This window comes from Eriocheir sinensis, chromosome 43 (genome assembly GCF_024679095.1).
Source record: "Eriocheir sinensis breed Jianghai 21 chromosome 43, ASM2467909v1, whole genome shotgun sequence".
In the NCBI taxonomy this organism is placed as follows: domain Eukaryota; kingdom Metazoa; phylum Arthropoda; class Malacostraca; order Decapoda; family Varunidae; genus Eriocheir; species Eriocheir sinensis.
This window is the reverse complement of record NC_066551.1, coordinates 2,389,430-2,405,000: the sequence shown is the minus strand read 5'-3', so window position 1 is coordinate 2,405,000 and position 15,571 is coordinate 2,389,430. Positions and strand designations below refer to the sequence as shown.

General features: G+C 41.2%; 1 protein-coding gene across 1 annotated transcript in view; it reads right to left on the bottom strand.

Annotated features, from left to right (window-relative positions):
- LOC126980200 (papilin-like) overlaps positions 1–15,571 on the bottom strand; it is a 43,074-nt gene that overhangs the window by 9,480 nt on the left and 18,023 nt on the right. The window contains exons 19-33 of the mRNA XM_050829833.1: positions 13,525–13,717; positions 12,573–12,686; positions 11,944–12,157; positions 11,471–11,673; positions 10,502–10,708; positions 9,910–10,134; positions 9,452–9,643; positions 8,862–9,038; positions 8,167–8,343; positions 6,724–6,900; positions 4,150–4,323; positions 2,460–2,672; positions 1,613–1,783; positions 845–968; positions 447–541 (exon numbers count right to left, since the gene is read on the bottom strand). Coding sequence (XP_050685790.1) covers positions 447–541; positions 845–968; positions 1,613–1,783; positions 2,460–2,672; positions 4,150–4,323; positions 6,724–6,900; positions 8,167–8,343; positions 8,862–9,038; positions 9,452–9,643; positions 9,910–10,134; positions 10,502–10,708; positions 11,471–11,673; positions 11,944–12,157; positions 12,573–12,686; positions 13,525–13,717 — 2,656 coding nt within the window. The remainder of the gene's footprint in view (positions 1–446; positions 542–844; positions 969–1,612; positions 1,784–2,459; positions 2,673–4,149; positions 4,324–6,723; positions 6,901–8,166; positions 8,344–8,861; positions 9,039–9,451; positions 9,644–9,909; positions 10,135–10,501; positions 10,709–11,470; positions 11,674–11,943; positions 12,158–12,572; positions 12,687–13,524; positions 13,718–15,571) is intronic.

The following is a 15,571-nucleotide window of genomic DNA, read 5'->3' as shown; positions in this document are numbered from 1 at the left end:
AACTGTCGCAAGGATAATACATTCCCAATAAGCAATCCATCTGATGTAAACCAAACTGCCAAATGCACTGTCTCCATTTCTCCTGTTACTGAATTTCACATCTTGCATCCATGTTAAGAATAGCAAGGATTAACACCTCATGGACTATTATTTAAATCAACCTGGTGATCTCACATTATATCAGAATTTTAAGAGGCAAAGAGACAGTTTTTCATGGACTTAACCCGGTAGCAGAGACGGGCCAAATTTGTGGCTTTACCATATACCAGCGACGGGCCAGTTTTGCCATGATATAACCCCCAAAACAGATGATGCATAAACTGATCGCAAATGCGTTGATATATATTATGAAATGGTTTGCGTGAGTGATGATTTTTCCTCATTTTTCTCGCTTAGAGGGCCTTTAAGAAACACGATCCCCGCAGCTACCAGGTTAAGAGACTCACTTTCTACGTAGGTTCCTTCATCGGGGACGGTGTAGCTTGGCGTTGTGGCCTGGGTCTTCTGGCATCGCTGCTGACACAGACGCAATGAGTCAAACCTGTGGCAGAACAAACAACACGATCACTTCCTATTTCCTTGTGCTATGACCGATAGTAATAGCAGTAGTGGCAGCAGCACCTTAGCAGTAGAAAAGTAGTAGTAGTAGTAGTAGTAGTAGAGTGCAAGTAGGAGCAGGAGTTTCTTTCTGAACTGCCATAATTTGTAGACAGCAAGAGTTCAGATGAAGAGAACTAACACCGATCTATATTAGGGAGTGCGTAAAACCTTGTACTGCGCTCATGAAGTATTATTCCACAGCACTAAACCTTCCAACAGTGTATCATTTCAAAGCCTTCCACACCTGTTTTTGTTCCCCTGGCAGCCTCCATAGTCAAACTCGTAGCACTGGCTGGTGGTGCCGTCGTAATAGTACTGCCGGAAGCTGCCACTGCACGGACCCACCACCAGAGGGAGCTGGCAGATGTCTGGAACACGCGAAATGTAATGTTATATGGTATGCCGGTATTGTCTTTATGAATTTTTATGTGGAAGTGTAGATCTTGTTGCATATAACCTGGAAAGGGAGAGAAACTGACTTGTGATGCGTTGAAAATAAATCCTTTAAAACCTATGCCAGTAAGAAAAGGAAGATAATGAAATAAACAAAAAGAAAAGAAAAAAGAATTGCCAGTAGGGTTGTAGTAAAGAGAAAAAGATGGAATAAAAGAAAATAAAAAAGAAAAGATAGAAGAATTGCCAGTAGGCTTGTAGTAAAGAGAAAAAGAAAAGAAAAGAAAAAAGAAAAGAAAAAAGCATTGCCAGTTGGGTAGAAGTAAAGAGAAAAAGATAGAATAAAAGAAAAGAAAAAAGAAAAGAAAAAAGAATTGCCAGTTGGGTAGAAGTAGAGAAAAGATAGAATAAAAGAAAAGAAAAAAGAATTGCCAGTTGGGTAGAAGTAGAGAAAAGATAGAATAAAAGAAAAGAAAAAAGAAAAGATAGAAGAATTGCCAGTTGGGTAGAAGTAAAGAGAAAAGATAGAATAAACGAAAAGAAAAGAAAAAAAAGAAGAATTCAGTCGGGTCGTAAGAAAGAGAAAAAGACAAAAGAAACAGAGAATAACAAAGCTCACCCTGGGCCTCCCCACACTTGTTCTCACACTCCTGACGGGTCTTGAAGCGGTTCTTGTTCCCCCCGCAGCCGCTGTACAGGAACTGCTTGCACACGCCGTCCTCGCTGTCGTAGTGCCAGTAGGCCTGGTAGTCGTCGCAGTTGCCTTGGTTTTGTTGCAGGAAGCAAGACTCTGCAGCAGGACAGAATCAGGTCAGTGGGGAGTCAGATAAAAATGGAAAATGCCTGTTTGTCCACTATAATAAGGTGATGTCATAACTTGCTCATGTTGGAAAGGTACCTGCTGGCGAATACAAGTCCAACACGTGATCAGGCCATGGCGAATTACACACACACATACGCACACACACACCTGTTCCCTTCCCTTCACCTAACCCCTTCCCTTAACCCGGTAGCAGCGACGGGCCAAATTTCTTACTTTACCGTGTAGCAGCGACGGGCCAAATTTGTTACTTTACTGTGTAGCAGCGATGGGCCAAATTTGTGGCTTTACCGTGTAGCAGCGATGGGCCAAATTTGTGGCTTTACCGTGTAGCAGCGATGGGCCAAATTTGTGGCTTTACCGTGTAGCAGCGATGGGCCAAATTTGTTACTTTACCGTGTAGCAGCGACGGGCCAAATTTGTGCTGTGATTTAAACCCTCCCAAAATAAATGATACATAAACTGATCACAAATGCTTTGATACATATTACGAAATGGTTTGTGTGAGCGATGATTTTTCTCATTTTTCTCGCTTAGAGGGACCATTAAGAAACATGATCCCCGCTGCTACCGGGTTAACCTGTTCCCTTTGCCTAACCCTCTTCCTTTCACCTAACCCCTTCCCTTCTCAGCAGCACGTCTTCACCTATAAGGAACTCCTCCTCGGTGGGAATCTTCTTCCTGTTGCCGCAGTAGTTCTCGCACTCCTCAATGCTGCCGAAGTTGTTCTGGTTGCCGCCGCAGCCGCCATACACGAAGGACTTGCACTGGGCCTCCACAGAGTCGAAGAACCAGCGCTGTTCATACTCGTCACAGTCGCCGGGGCTGCTGGGCATGTAACACACATCCTCGTCTTGCTCTGAACGTGAACCAGGGACATGTGTTAGACGGGGGGATTGATTGATTGAGTTGTAGGATCATGGCGCCGCAACTACAGTGGTCATGTGGCGCTGAATATTACACCTCGTTTAAAACCGCAAAATTATACTAAAAGAAAACCGTTAAAGTTAGACAGGGGGTAAAACATCTCATGAACTATAACAGATGCTACTCTTAACTTCCAAGATGAAAGAATATAAAGAAGAAAGCAATAATATTAACTGATAAGTATTGGAGAGCAAATCATAACACATCCTCCTTGAAATCTGAACAGGAACCTTCAATACACTGAGGAAGATGATCTGGAAACTGGAACCAACACAGTGAGAAAGATATCTGTAAACTGCAACACATTGAACTGCATGTTTCTTTTACTTTAGAGGACAATGAGTAAGCAAACAATGATACCAACACAAAATAAATAAATGCAGTAAAAGCCTGTTAATCTGAATAGCACCTCACTCACTTGAATTTGGATTAGCGATTTTACAGACTATTGAAGGGCCGACCAGATCACCATCAACATATCGTCACCTTCGTAAACAAGCCGCCTGTCATTTTTTTCTACTTTACAGGAAATCAGAAAAGAACTGTCATTATCTCATTTGGCTAAATATTTAGACAGAAGCGAAGAGGTCGATTCTAGAACACTCAAACTCTGAATAACGAAGGCAACTATACAAAAATGGGTGTCATGTTGAAAAATGGATGTAGACAAAAACCTGGAAATTGCTGAAAAATGACTTAGGCAATTCTTTTATAAGGGTGACGATATATTACTCTTATTGCATTATTTTTATTGAGTATTAGAGCAACTATACAAAAATGGGCGTCATCTTGAAAAATGGATGTAGACAAAAACCTGGAAATCACTGAAAAATGACTTAGGCGATTCTTTTATAAGGGTGACGATATATTACTCTTATTGCATTATTTTTATTGAGTATTAGACTGTAACTTCCGGACTTCAAGAATTCATAAAATCGCTGAACTATGGCTATTCAAATCAATGGACTTTTACTGTAAACACAAATAATAACGTTAACATGCACTAAAACTTCTAAACAACAAACACATACTGAACTTTCCAAATGCTTTACTCACCCTAACATCACCTGCAAAAAAGATAAATCAACACACATGCTTCTGGTGCAACATAGAGGTACATATTCTTATCTTTTCTAACATATCCTTATCAATTCTTATTCATTCTTTTTTAACTTATTCATTTTGTTGTTGGACAAGACAGCACAGAGAGGACATTTGAACACCAAGACGGTAAATTCAAGACACACTCATCACCTGCTTCACATCCCGGACAGTCGCCTCACACTCCCCTCTCGTTTTGTACTAACTATTCCTATTTATTCTTTATTCTTATTTAACTTATTCATTTTGTTCTTGGACGAGACAGCACAGAGAGGAGGGATACACAAACACCAGGACACACTCATCACCTGCTTCATCTCCCGGACAGGTTGCCTCACACTCCCCTCTCGTCGTGTACCTGTTAGCATTGCCGTCACAACCTGTGTAATAGAAGGGCATGCACCTGGCCTCTGTGTAATCATAGTACCAGCGAGGGAGCGTCTCTTCGCACAGGCCGGAAGCTTTGGGCAGCGTGCACAGGTCTGTTAAGCCGAAACGAGCGGATGAGAGGTTAGCGGGCATCATTCTACTGTCTTCCGTTCGTCATTACACATGCAACCTTTATTTGTTTATTCATTCATTTATTTATTTTCGATTTATCTTATTTTGTTTTGTTTTATTCTGTTTTATCATTATTCTTGTATCTGTCTTTAGTTTTATTTTTTTACATCTGAAATTGACCTCTTTTATCTTAGTATATCTTATCATTATCTTTTAGCGATCTTTTATTTATTTATTACTATTTTTACATATGAAATTGACCTCTTTTATCTTAGTATATCTTATCGTTATCTTTTAGTGATCTTTTATCTATTTATTACTATTTTTACATATGAAATTGACCTCTTTTATCTTAGTATATCTTATCATTATCTTTTAGCAATCTTTTATTTATTTATTACTATTTTTACATCTGAAATTGATCTCCTTTCTGGCCACTCATGTCAATTTTTTATTATTTACAGGAGTATTGCTTATCATACTTTTTTGTTTATAGATTTTTTTCCCCTTGAGTTGCTTCCCTTACTGAAAAAAAAAAAGGCCAAGGGAAAAAATAATAGTTAGAAAGTACCCTCCCCATGTTACTCCTACCACAAGAATACCAGAAATGCCAGAAGTACGATCAGTTTGGGTTGGGAACATGTCTTAACTATGGCAGACTTTCCCAAATATATATGCTTACGGGTGAAAATGATAAAAGACAGGGGATTCATAGCTTTACCCAATTAAGTTTAACGGCAAGAATAACGACAAGATACAGAATAAATTGGGTTAGGAAAGTGTCTTAACTATAGCAGACTTCCCGACATATTTATGAGTATGCTTAAGAGTAACGATGATAAAGGATAAGGGATTGATAGCTTTACCCAATTAAGTTTAACGGCAAGAATAACGACAGGATACAGAATAAATTGGGTTAGGAAAGTGTCTTAACTATGGCAGACTTCCCGACATATTTACGAGTATGCTTAAGAGTAACAATGATAAAGGATAAGGGATTCTTAGCTTTACCCAATTAAGTTTAACGGTAAAATTAATGACGGATACTTAATTAATACTTTTCTGTGCAGACTTTTCCAATTATTTATACTTACGAGTGAAGATGATAAAGGATTGGGATACATATGGCTTTACGTAAGTTTGTATAGGAGCAAAAAATAATGACGGCCACAGAATAAACACTTTTCTGTGCATTACATGAAAGTTAAAAATCGTAACATAAGAAATAAAGGGCATATGTAATGACGTCCGGAGGCTATATTAATAACACTACATTCATCTAATTTACTCTAGTCATTCCCAAAGCAAGCTCCTACGTGTGCAAGACTATCACTAAGGTTCTACTCTATGTCTCGGATTTCTAATAAACTACTAGAACTGTGGACGTCAACAGGTATCTATTTTGCCAACAGTCTGCATGGGTACAACTTGTCTTGATATTAATGGAATCGTTCAATAACTACATAAAAGATATGACTCCTTTTTATTACTGATTCTCATATGCAGTTTATTCTCCTTGTTATTTATAGTGATTACTGATTCTTTGATTAATATTTTTATTACTAATGGCTGATTCTATGATGCTTATTACTCACATTATAACTGACATCTAATTCTTTGATCAACATAATTACTGACTGCCAATTCCTTAATGCTTATAATTATGGCTGATTCCTGATTCTTTGATGTAATTTAATCTCTGTGGGTGTAGTTCAACAGTTATATAAAGTATCTGAAACTCCTTTTATTGTTTGTTCTATGACTTCTTTCTACCAGGCACAGCATCATCCTAGCATCCTATCCCCATGCAGGGCGGGCAGTGCTTGCTGTGAGTGGGCTACGAACACTGACTGACTGATGGACGGACTACAGGGTGTGTGTGTGTTTGCCCTTTCATATCCACACTTCCAATCAGTAATGACACCAAGAGAAAGCGACACTGGAAAACTGAGCTGAGGCATGAAAAAATGAAATACGCCACCGGTCATATACTTTGTGACAACATGGCCTGTTTTATGGGTCACTCGCTTCTCACATCAACTATTTCTAAAGGTCAATGAAGGGATCAATTGGGTCCTCATTAGTGTTTTTGAGTTCATGGTACAGAGGAAGGGTCACACTACCACCAGGATCATAAAACTACCCCTGGAAGTTACCCATACTCCTACGAAAGCCTTGTCAAATATCTGTACTTGGGCAGCGAAATGTTTTATAATACGACCCAATATTTCATTTTCATATCTGACCTCAGTTTTCTAGTTTTGTTTCCTGCTGTAAGTACTCCTTGGCAGGGTGGGCGTGAACTGACCGAGCTACACTAACAATGCTAACAACGCTATGACAGTCACACACTAACAGGCGACTGAGGGACAGAACCTGACCTTTGGAACGGCCTCTGATGCACCTCTGCATGCACTCATTCTCCGTGAGGAAGTTGTTGTCATTTCCCTTGCAACCACCATAAGAAAACTGTTTGCAGCTCCCCACGGTCTGGTCATAGAACCAGCGCGAGTAGTTCCCGCGACAGGGGCCGGGCGTCACCTCCAGCAGGCAAGCATCTGCAGCCGCTCACGCCAAAAGTGGGACGGGGCCATGAAACTCCACCCAAAGTAAATGTTACTCCTCACCAACCCAACACTCACTGGGCGGCTTCATAGGCACTGCATACACTTGTGCCAAAGTCAGATTTCGGGATGATTTTTTAAGGTTGATTTTTTAAGGGTCTGGCATCGAAGGGTGGGTCAGGTGACACTCCCCCCAAGCATATGCCCTCACTGACTGACTGATTGATTGGTTGATATGGTTCACTTATGATATTACCTTTCTGAGGGGCTTAATGTCATCCCTCTAATGAACATCTAACACCTTTGGGAGACTGACTCTAACACGGCATCGACTTTGGCACAAGCACACACACTCTTAGGCCAACTTTACCAGCAGCAGATGTTATTCTACTCAACCACACACAACATGAGCCATTATTTAAGTTATTGTATTCCAAGGCTTAAGAATCTGGTTGATGGCCTTTAAAATATATTATCAGAAAAGCATGGCTCAAGGTGATGTTTCATTGTGATTGAGACTTTCCTTTTTCATTTTTAAGAGCATATGAAGGAGGTCCATAGCGTATACTTTTACCAGAATTAAAGACTACGTGAAAAATCTAGACATACTGATATTGTTAAGTGTGGGGGGCAGAGTGAATGAAATTTTTTAAGTGTTCCATATCGCTGAGAAATCCTTCCCTTTCTCCGACGACAGGAATCAGTATCATAGGACATCATAGTCAGTGTCATTAGATCATAGGACATCATGGTACTGAGCTTGATACTTTAGTGCAATATAATGATGGCAGATTTACTAGAGTCCTCCACCATGAAACATCACCTTTGAGTAGAGTATTATGAAGGTTTGGCTGGTAAAATATACAATGAAAAAAAAAAGAGTTAGTAAAACTTCACCCAAACAGTTAAGAAACACCCCAAATGTATTCAAATGCTGCAATTAGTGACAAGTGCCAATTCCCAAAGAAAAAAACCAATGCGATTAATATAAAAAACCAGGGAAAATTCAGTAGCAGCCAAATCAATTCCCAGTTTTAAATTCCATGCAAAAATAGAGGATGGGGGCAAGGAAAAAATATATATAACAGGGATCTTACCATAATAAAAGAAAAACCCACGGCAATTCATTACTTAGGGACAAACCAGACTGCGCACCTTCCATTAATATTAGAAGCAGCGATTAACACCCCCACCCCATACGCCAGTCGCCCACATGCTCGGAAGCTGAGTAATTAACGTAAACACAGACCCCCGATGTACCTGTTTTCTCCGGGATGACGCAGCGCTCCTCACACTCCTCCTTCGATTCATAGCGGTTGTTGTTGCCGAGACAGCCCCCGTAGATGAAGGACTTACACTGGCCGGTCTCTGCGTCGTGATACCAGGACGGGACGGAGCCGGTGCAGGGACCCACGACATTCGGCAGGTAGCAGGACTCTGGGGGAGGGTAAAGAGAGTAAGGTTGGGGGTTTATGGTGAAGTTGTGAGTGGTCTTGGTGCTCATCTCTGTCACACTGGCTTTGAGGAGGATAAAAGGCATTGGTGTTAGTTAGAGTAGGAAAGAAAATAAATTAATAGTGAAATGGTAGCCAGCCTCTGATTTAGCGATTCCTTCTGACTCAAAATATAAATGAAATGAAAAGAAAGGAAGAAAAGTTAAATCAAATATTATCCAGCATCAGACTCACTCATTCCTTCAGGTTTAAAATAAAAAAGGAAAGGAAAAGAAATAATATCAAACTAAGACAAACATTATCTAGCATCTGACTTGGCCTCTCTTTCAGATTCAAAATAAAACAAAAAGAAAAAAGAAAGAAAAAGAGTAGTTAAGCCAATATTATATACCCATCCTTAAAAAAAATAAATGAATAAAGAGATAAAGAAAAAAGAAAGAGAAAAAGAAAAAGGATAAAAAGAAAAATAAAGTGAAAGCAAATATTCCCCAGCATACTCACCCATTCCCTCTGGGTCCACACAGGCGGCCTTACACTCATCCTGCGTCTCAAATTTGTTGAGGTTGCCTTCACAGCCGCCGTACCAGAAGCGCGTGCAGCCGCCATACTCCATGTCGAAGAACCAGCGCACCGTGAAGTTGGTGCAGGGGCCGCGGTCCTTCTCGTGGCCACACACCTCTGCTCGGGAGGAAAGGAATCCATGTTACTGGACTCAATCGCAGCACACATAACTTACTCACCATTTGTTAATGTATATACAAAGGGTAAATCCTTCATCATATTTTCATATTGTCAGTAAGATTGATGCATGAATAAGAAAAAAATTGTGGATAAAATGGGAACCCAAACAGGACAAAGGCCTCAGGGAAGCTAGAATTGACCCTATATTAAAGCCAGAGCTGGTCCTATATTAGTAAACATTTAGCACCTGATACCTGGAGAGGATAAACATTAAGGTGAGTCTCGGGCATGATCTATCTGGCTCTATACCAATGACTGATGGAGCCTAAGCACGAGGGCCAAGTAATATAAGGACTGTAAGATAAAAGCAGGACCTCCAGTGAGCAGAAGCAGCATCTCTGGACTCTTACCTCCCGGGACGACGGACAACTCCTCCTCCTCCTCCTTACATCCTTCGAAGAACTTTCCGGTGGCAGGTGTGACGCCATTCGGACAACATCCAAACTGTGAGGACTCACAGCCACAGCCTTCCTGATCCGGACCCTGGGCAGGCGTGCGGCCGTCCTCGCAGCAGCCGTACTGCTCATACTGACACCCACAGCCTGTTGGACCAGAAAGTAAAATGTCAGTAGATTAAGTGCAGTTTACATCTCTCAATAATCAGCTACTTGATGGTTTCCTTGCCCTCTGAATGTGTTGGAAAAGCAGAAACCAATGCTGGTAGTGTACACTGTTAATTTCTTTATCAATATTTTCCCTAACCTAGTAAGACTTTTTTCCTATAATCAATAAAAAACAATAATTTTCAATATTTGTTAAGTAGTTTTAGCATCACTTTGACCTGCTAGAGAAGTGAAGAGAGACCTACCCTCCGTGCCCGGGCCCTTGGCAATGCTGACACCATCCGGGCAGCATCCGTAGCGGTAGGTGTTGCAGGGGCAGCCGCTGTAGTCCTCCCCGGCAGCTGGTGTGTGGTAGTCCGGGCAGCAGCCAAACTGTGTGAACTCACAGCCACAGCCGGCATTGTTGGGGCCCCGGGCCACTGTTGTGTTGTCCGGGCAGCAGCCAAAGGCACTGTACTCACACCCACAGCCTAGGGAACAGAACCTTATTATCTTTAAAGAATAACAAAAAAAGGTATATGTTAAGCCACTAAAAAGAAGCAGTTTTCAAAGGATCAAATGTCACCTGTAGTTACTGTAAAGATGACACCTTTCTTTTCATGAAATAAAAACCACATCTTAATATCTTTTTGTCATTAGAGGAAATTAATTACTCCTCAACTTCTATACAAAATACTGAGTAGGTAGAAATAAACATACCCCTTCCCCCTTCAAAAATATAAATAGATAAATAAAAAATTCTCATGTAAAGGAAAAATAAACAACTATGTACATCTCTCCTGTTTTTTTCTATACTACCTTATGACACAACACAACACAAGCAAACAGGACCGTCACCTTGCAGATTGGGACCCTGAGCCTCTGTGATGTGGTCGGGGCAGCAGCCGAACGGTGAGGACAGGCAGCATCCCTCGTCGTTGGGGCCGTGAGCTGCCGTGTACTCGTCGGGGCAGCAGCCGTACGATGACGTCAGGCAGTCAGGTGGCAGCTCGGTGGTGGTGGTGGTGGAGGTGGAGGTTAGGACGGCCATGGTGGAGGACTCGACTGTAAGATATGCATTACTTTTAGCTAGAAATGATAAATGAAACCATAAAAAACATGAAAATAACCCCATAAGAAAAACATATATCAAAACTGAAGACTGATAACCTGAGAAGAAGGTAAGGGAAGGTTAGGATGGCTTTTGTGGATGACCTGACTGTGAAATAACATGTTTTTAGAAAGACAAGAGATGACCTAAACAATGAAAATAATGTAGTTTTGTAGATAGGAGATTATATAAACCACAAAAATAATTCAGTAAGTAAAAAGATACTGGAACTATGTCAATGATATGCTAAAAGAGGGTAAGAAAGGGTTAAGATAGCTTTTGTGAATGACTCAACTGTGAAATATTTGCTTTGTTTCAGATAGAAGAGTTGATCTAAACCATGAAGATAATCACATGTGTAAAAAGATATCGGATCTGAAGTCAGTACTCTAAAAATAAAGTGATGTAGGGGTTAGGGGACAAAATACCAGATGGGGACTATAAAATGATACCAACTCTTAACCTTCAATGTCCAATACCAACTCTTAACCTTCAATGTCCAATACCAACTCTTAACCTTCAATGTCCAATACCAACTCTTAACCTTCAATGTCCAATACCAACTCTTAACCTTCAATGTCCAATACCAACTCAAACACCCACCATCAATGTCCAATACCAACTCTTAACCTTCAATGTCCAATACCAACTCTTAACCTTCAATGTCCAATACCAAATCTTAACTTTCAATGTCCAATACCAACTCAAACACCCACCATCTGTCTCCTCCGTTGTCATGTCAGGGTCTGGGCAGCCCTCGTAGTCCTTCCCTTGGGCAGCTGACACGCCATCCGGACAGCAGCCGTACGTGGTGTCACTGCAGGTGTCGCACGGCCCCGAGCCCTCACACTCAAAGTCGCTGCAGCCCTCAAAGTTCTTCCCGAAGGATTTAGACACGCCGTCGGGGCAGCAGCCGAACCTGGGAGTGAAGGATTGTAGGATTTTAGGATACAGGATTTTAGAATTTAGTAGGAAAGTAAAGGCAGCTGCTCCTAAAAAGAACGTTAGATACCCCTCTCCCCCCCCTCAAAAAAAAAGAAGAAAAAAAATAAATCAGTAAGTAATGTATTTCTACTAAGCTTCTCATAATACAAAAAAAAACCATCAGACCTACATGCAACAAATCTAAGGTAAGACACATTATCAAACTTACAGAATCATGCAGAAAACCAATATTATGCGGACTTACTCGGTGTTTTCACAGTCGAAGGCCATCAGCTCCTCACATCCCTCCTCGTTGGGTCCGCTAGCCTCTGTGACGCCATCCTTGCAGCAGCCGAAGAGAGAGTTGTCGCACACGGACAGTCCCGGGCAGCCCTTCCTCTTGGGGCCCTCGGCAGGCGTCACCCCGTCAGGACAGCAGCCGTACTTACTGTCTTTGCAGGTCTCCACCGTGTCACAACCTTGGAAAAACAAAACCAAAACCAAAATAGAATGTTGTAATTTAATAAAGTTTTGTCTCTGTGAATTGATAAGACTCTCTCTCTCTCTCTCTCTCTGTTTGTCTGTCTATTCCTTCTCCTCTCCTTCACAAGTAAAACCAACAGAAAAGAATATTGTAATTTAATGTCAAGAATCAATGTCAAGAAAAGAAAAAGATGCTGAGTTCTCTATACCATGACCATACCAAGACGTTTTTTCTTTGTTTTTTTTTAATCAAGGGTATCCTAAGAAGAGGAAATGGGTACAGGTGGGGGGGTACCTTCTACTATCCCCCTCCTTTTTCCCACCTTCTATCTCCATTCATCCCTAAAAATGGGACCAACACACACCTTACAACAACAACACACACCTTGCAACAACAACAACAACACGCACCTTTCTGGAAGGGTCCCTCGGCAGGCGTCTCATTATCCTGGCAACACCCGAACTCCGTCTCCTCACAGCTCTTGGGTTTGGCTGGCTTGCACTTCTTCTTCTTCTTCTTGGAATCTGTAGGGAGCAAAGAACTTAACCCTCAGCCCCTGTAAAACACTTCAATCAATGTCTGTAAATTGAGAGACATGACCTCCCTTTCCTAAATCCAAACTGCTGATAATGATTTTGTTTCTTGAAGCTGTGATAGACTTATTAGAATCTGAAAGGGAGCAAAGAACTTAACCTTCAGCCCCTGTAAAACACTTCAATCAATGTCTGTAAATTGAGAGACATGACCTCCCTTTCCTAAATCCACACTGCTTATAATGATTTTGTTTCTTGAAGCTGTGATAGACTTCTTAGAATCCGTAGGGAGCAAAGAACTTAACCTTCAGCCCCTGTAAAACACTTCAATCAATGTCTGTAAATTGTAAGACATGACCTCCCTTTCCTAAATCCAAATTGCTTATAATGATCCTGCTTCTTGAGGCCATGAAAAAGAACTGGATACAGGAATATTATGCAGTAGTTTAACAAAGGCAGTGATGAAAAAATATATATACTGTCATACCTGGTTTCTTAGCAATGCATACAAGTAAAAATTGAGCACTACATCAGTATTTTGTGACAGACAGTAGACAGGAGCATGGATGATGTCATGTGTTGAAAAGAATGAGGGTTCTGTTCTTTAAGAGAGAAGTGTGGGAGGTGAAGAGAAGTGTATGGAAAGGAGTGTGTGGTGTACGAATTGGAGAGTATTGAAACCGTGATCACCTTTGTCTTTATGAGAGATAGAGAGAGAAAGGTGAAGAGAAGTGAAGAGAAAGGAGTGTGTGGTGTACGAAAAGAAGAGAATGGAAAGGACTCAAGCGTACAAGGACATAGTGTACAGAAAGGACAAAACCATGATCACCTTTGTCTTTCTTCTTCGAGGCAGCAGCTTTCTTGGCCTCTGAAGTCGTCGCCTCAGCAGGACCAAAGCCTAAACCAGACCCCAGACCCGAGCCCAGCCCTGAGCCCAGCCAGCCACCCAGTCCGGAGCCAATGCCAAAGCCTGACTCACCAAAGCCCGAGCCCTCACCGGAAGCCTCATCACTCATCGCCACCTGACAGAAGAACAGGTGAAAGTGAAAACAGGTGATGAGATTGAATTCCCTCATATGCATCTGTAACCCAGGGACACTATAGGCAGGGTTGGTTTTAGGTGCATGATATCAATGTGATGCTAAAAGTGTAATGATATAAATATATTGCCATAAATGTAATGTAGCTGCTTGTCCAATTTTGTCTGTGGGGACCATAAAATATCCAGCATTCTAAAAAACTAATTAATCTATTGATACTGCTTTCGATATTTTGACTTTTTTACAGGAAAGGAGGCAGGTCAAGGGTGAAAAAGGTCACAAAAAAAGGCGTGTTATGAACTCCGAAAATCTCTATCCTTAGGCCCCTAAAGAGTTAAAACCAGAACAAATCTTATAGCAGCTTGAGGCTATTTAATGGATCACATAAATTTTCTCATGTAGCTCACACAACAGCCAACACCATTTAGCGCCAGGTAGACAGACACACCTGCAGCCCCTGCCGTGGTGGGGTTTGCTGCGGCACAAGCTTCAGTACTGAGAGGGTGTCATTATCACACTCAGTTTGTTTAATTTACAACACACCATGACGGTAATGTGCAATGACATGGTTGTGTATTACATGAAGCTTGAAAATGCATTATCTGCAGGGATATAATCAGAAGCGCTTTTATCCTTATCCTCAAGCTGAAGGTAGAACTAACACAAGATAACACTTAACCCGGAAGCAGCGATGGGCCAAATTTGTGGCTTTACCGTGTAGCAGCAACGGGCCAAATTTGTGCCATGATATAAACCCCCAAAAATAGATGATACATAATCTGATCACAAATGCTTTGATGTATATTATAGAATGGTTTGAGTGAGGGGTGATTTTTTCTCATTTTTCTCGCTTGGAGGGACCATTAAGAAACATGATCCCCGCTGCTACCGGGTTAAAGCTGCCCCTCCCCTCTTTCAAATCATGGCTGTTGAACATTGATGAATATATAATTAAATAAGAAAATGGCATTTATAAAAGCTTTTCTCAATATCTTTTAGGCAAATTCATGTGAATCAGAAGAAACTCAAGCTAAATGTATATGCAAATGTTCTTTGGTTGTGAATAGTAAATTATCAACAAAACCCACAAGGCAGGTAGTTTTCAAAAAGTGTAGGAATCAGCAAAAATGGTCTTCAACAAAATATGATTCTCTGCTTCTGAACACCCAGGCCAGCACCAAGGAGACTTATTACTGCATGAGCCACAGAGGACCCAAGGCCATGCTGACACAGTCTATACCCCTCAGCATGCCGTGTACTAATTCAGACATGTCGCTAAGGGCCATATCACAAGTCGAATCCGAGAAGTTTTAATTGGGTCCCTTAAGTTATTCATCCCAAACTCTGTAGGGACCCAAAACTTCTCAGACTCAGCTTGTGATACGGCCCTAAATCTTCAAGCACCACTTGCACCCTCTATGTCGTCCCCGGGGTGGCCCTGCTCCGGTCTGTGTGAAGCATCGGCCCCCAAGCTTCCTCTGCCTCACATCAACAATACAAAGCCGTGTCAAGCCACCAACAAAATATTTTACCTTCTCCTGTAAATGTTTTTTGTGAATATCTAATTTATTTCTTTTTTTAGCAGAAACTGAGAGCACCCAGTCTTCTTTTTCCTCCTCACAAGACTTTTCTTCACTGGATTCTTCCTACAAAGTGTGAATTTCATGCAGATCATGTCAGTTCGTGAATCATTCCACAACAGATCAATATTGACACAGGTAAATTATCAAGTATGTCACCAGAGATATTTGACTACAAGCTGCCAGGGTGGTGAGATATATAGCAAATACCATTTCAAGTAAGAACCAGAGAGCTAAAAACAAACATTTTTTTTAG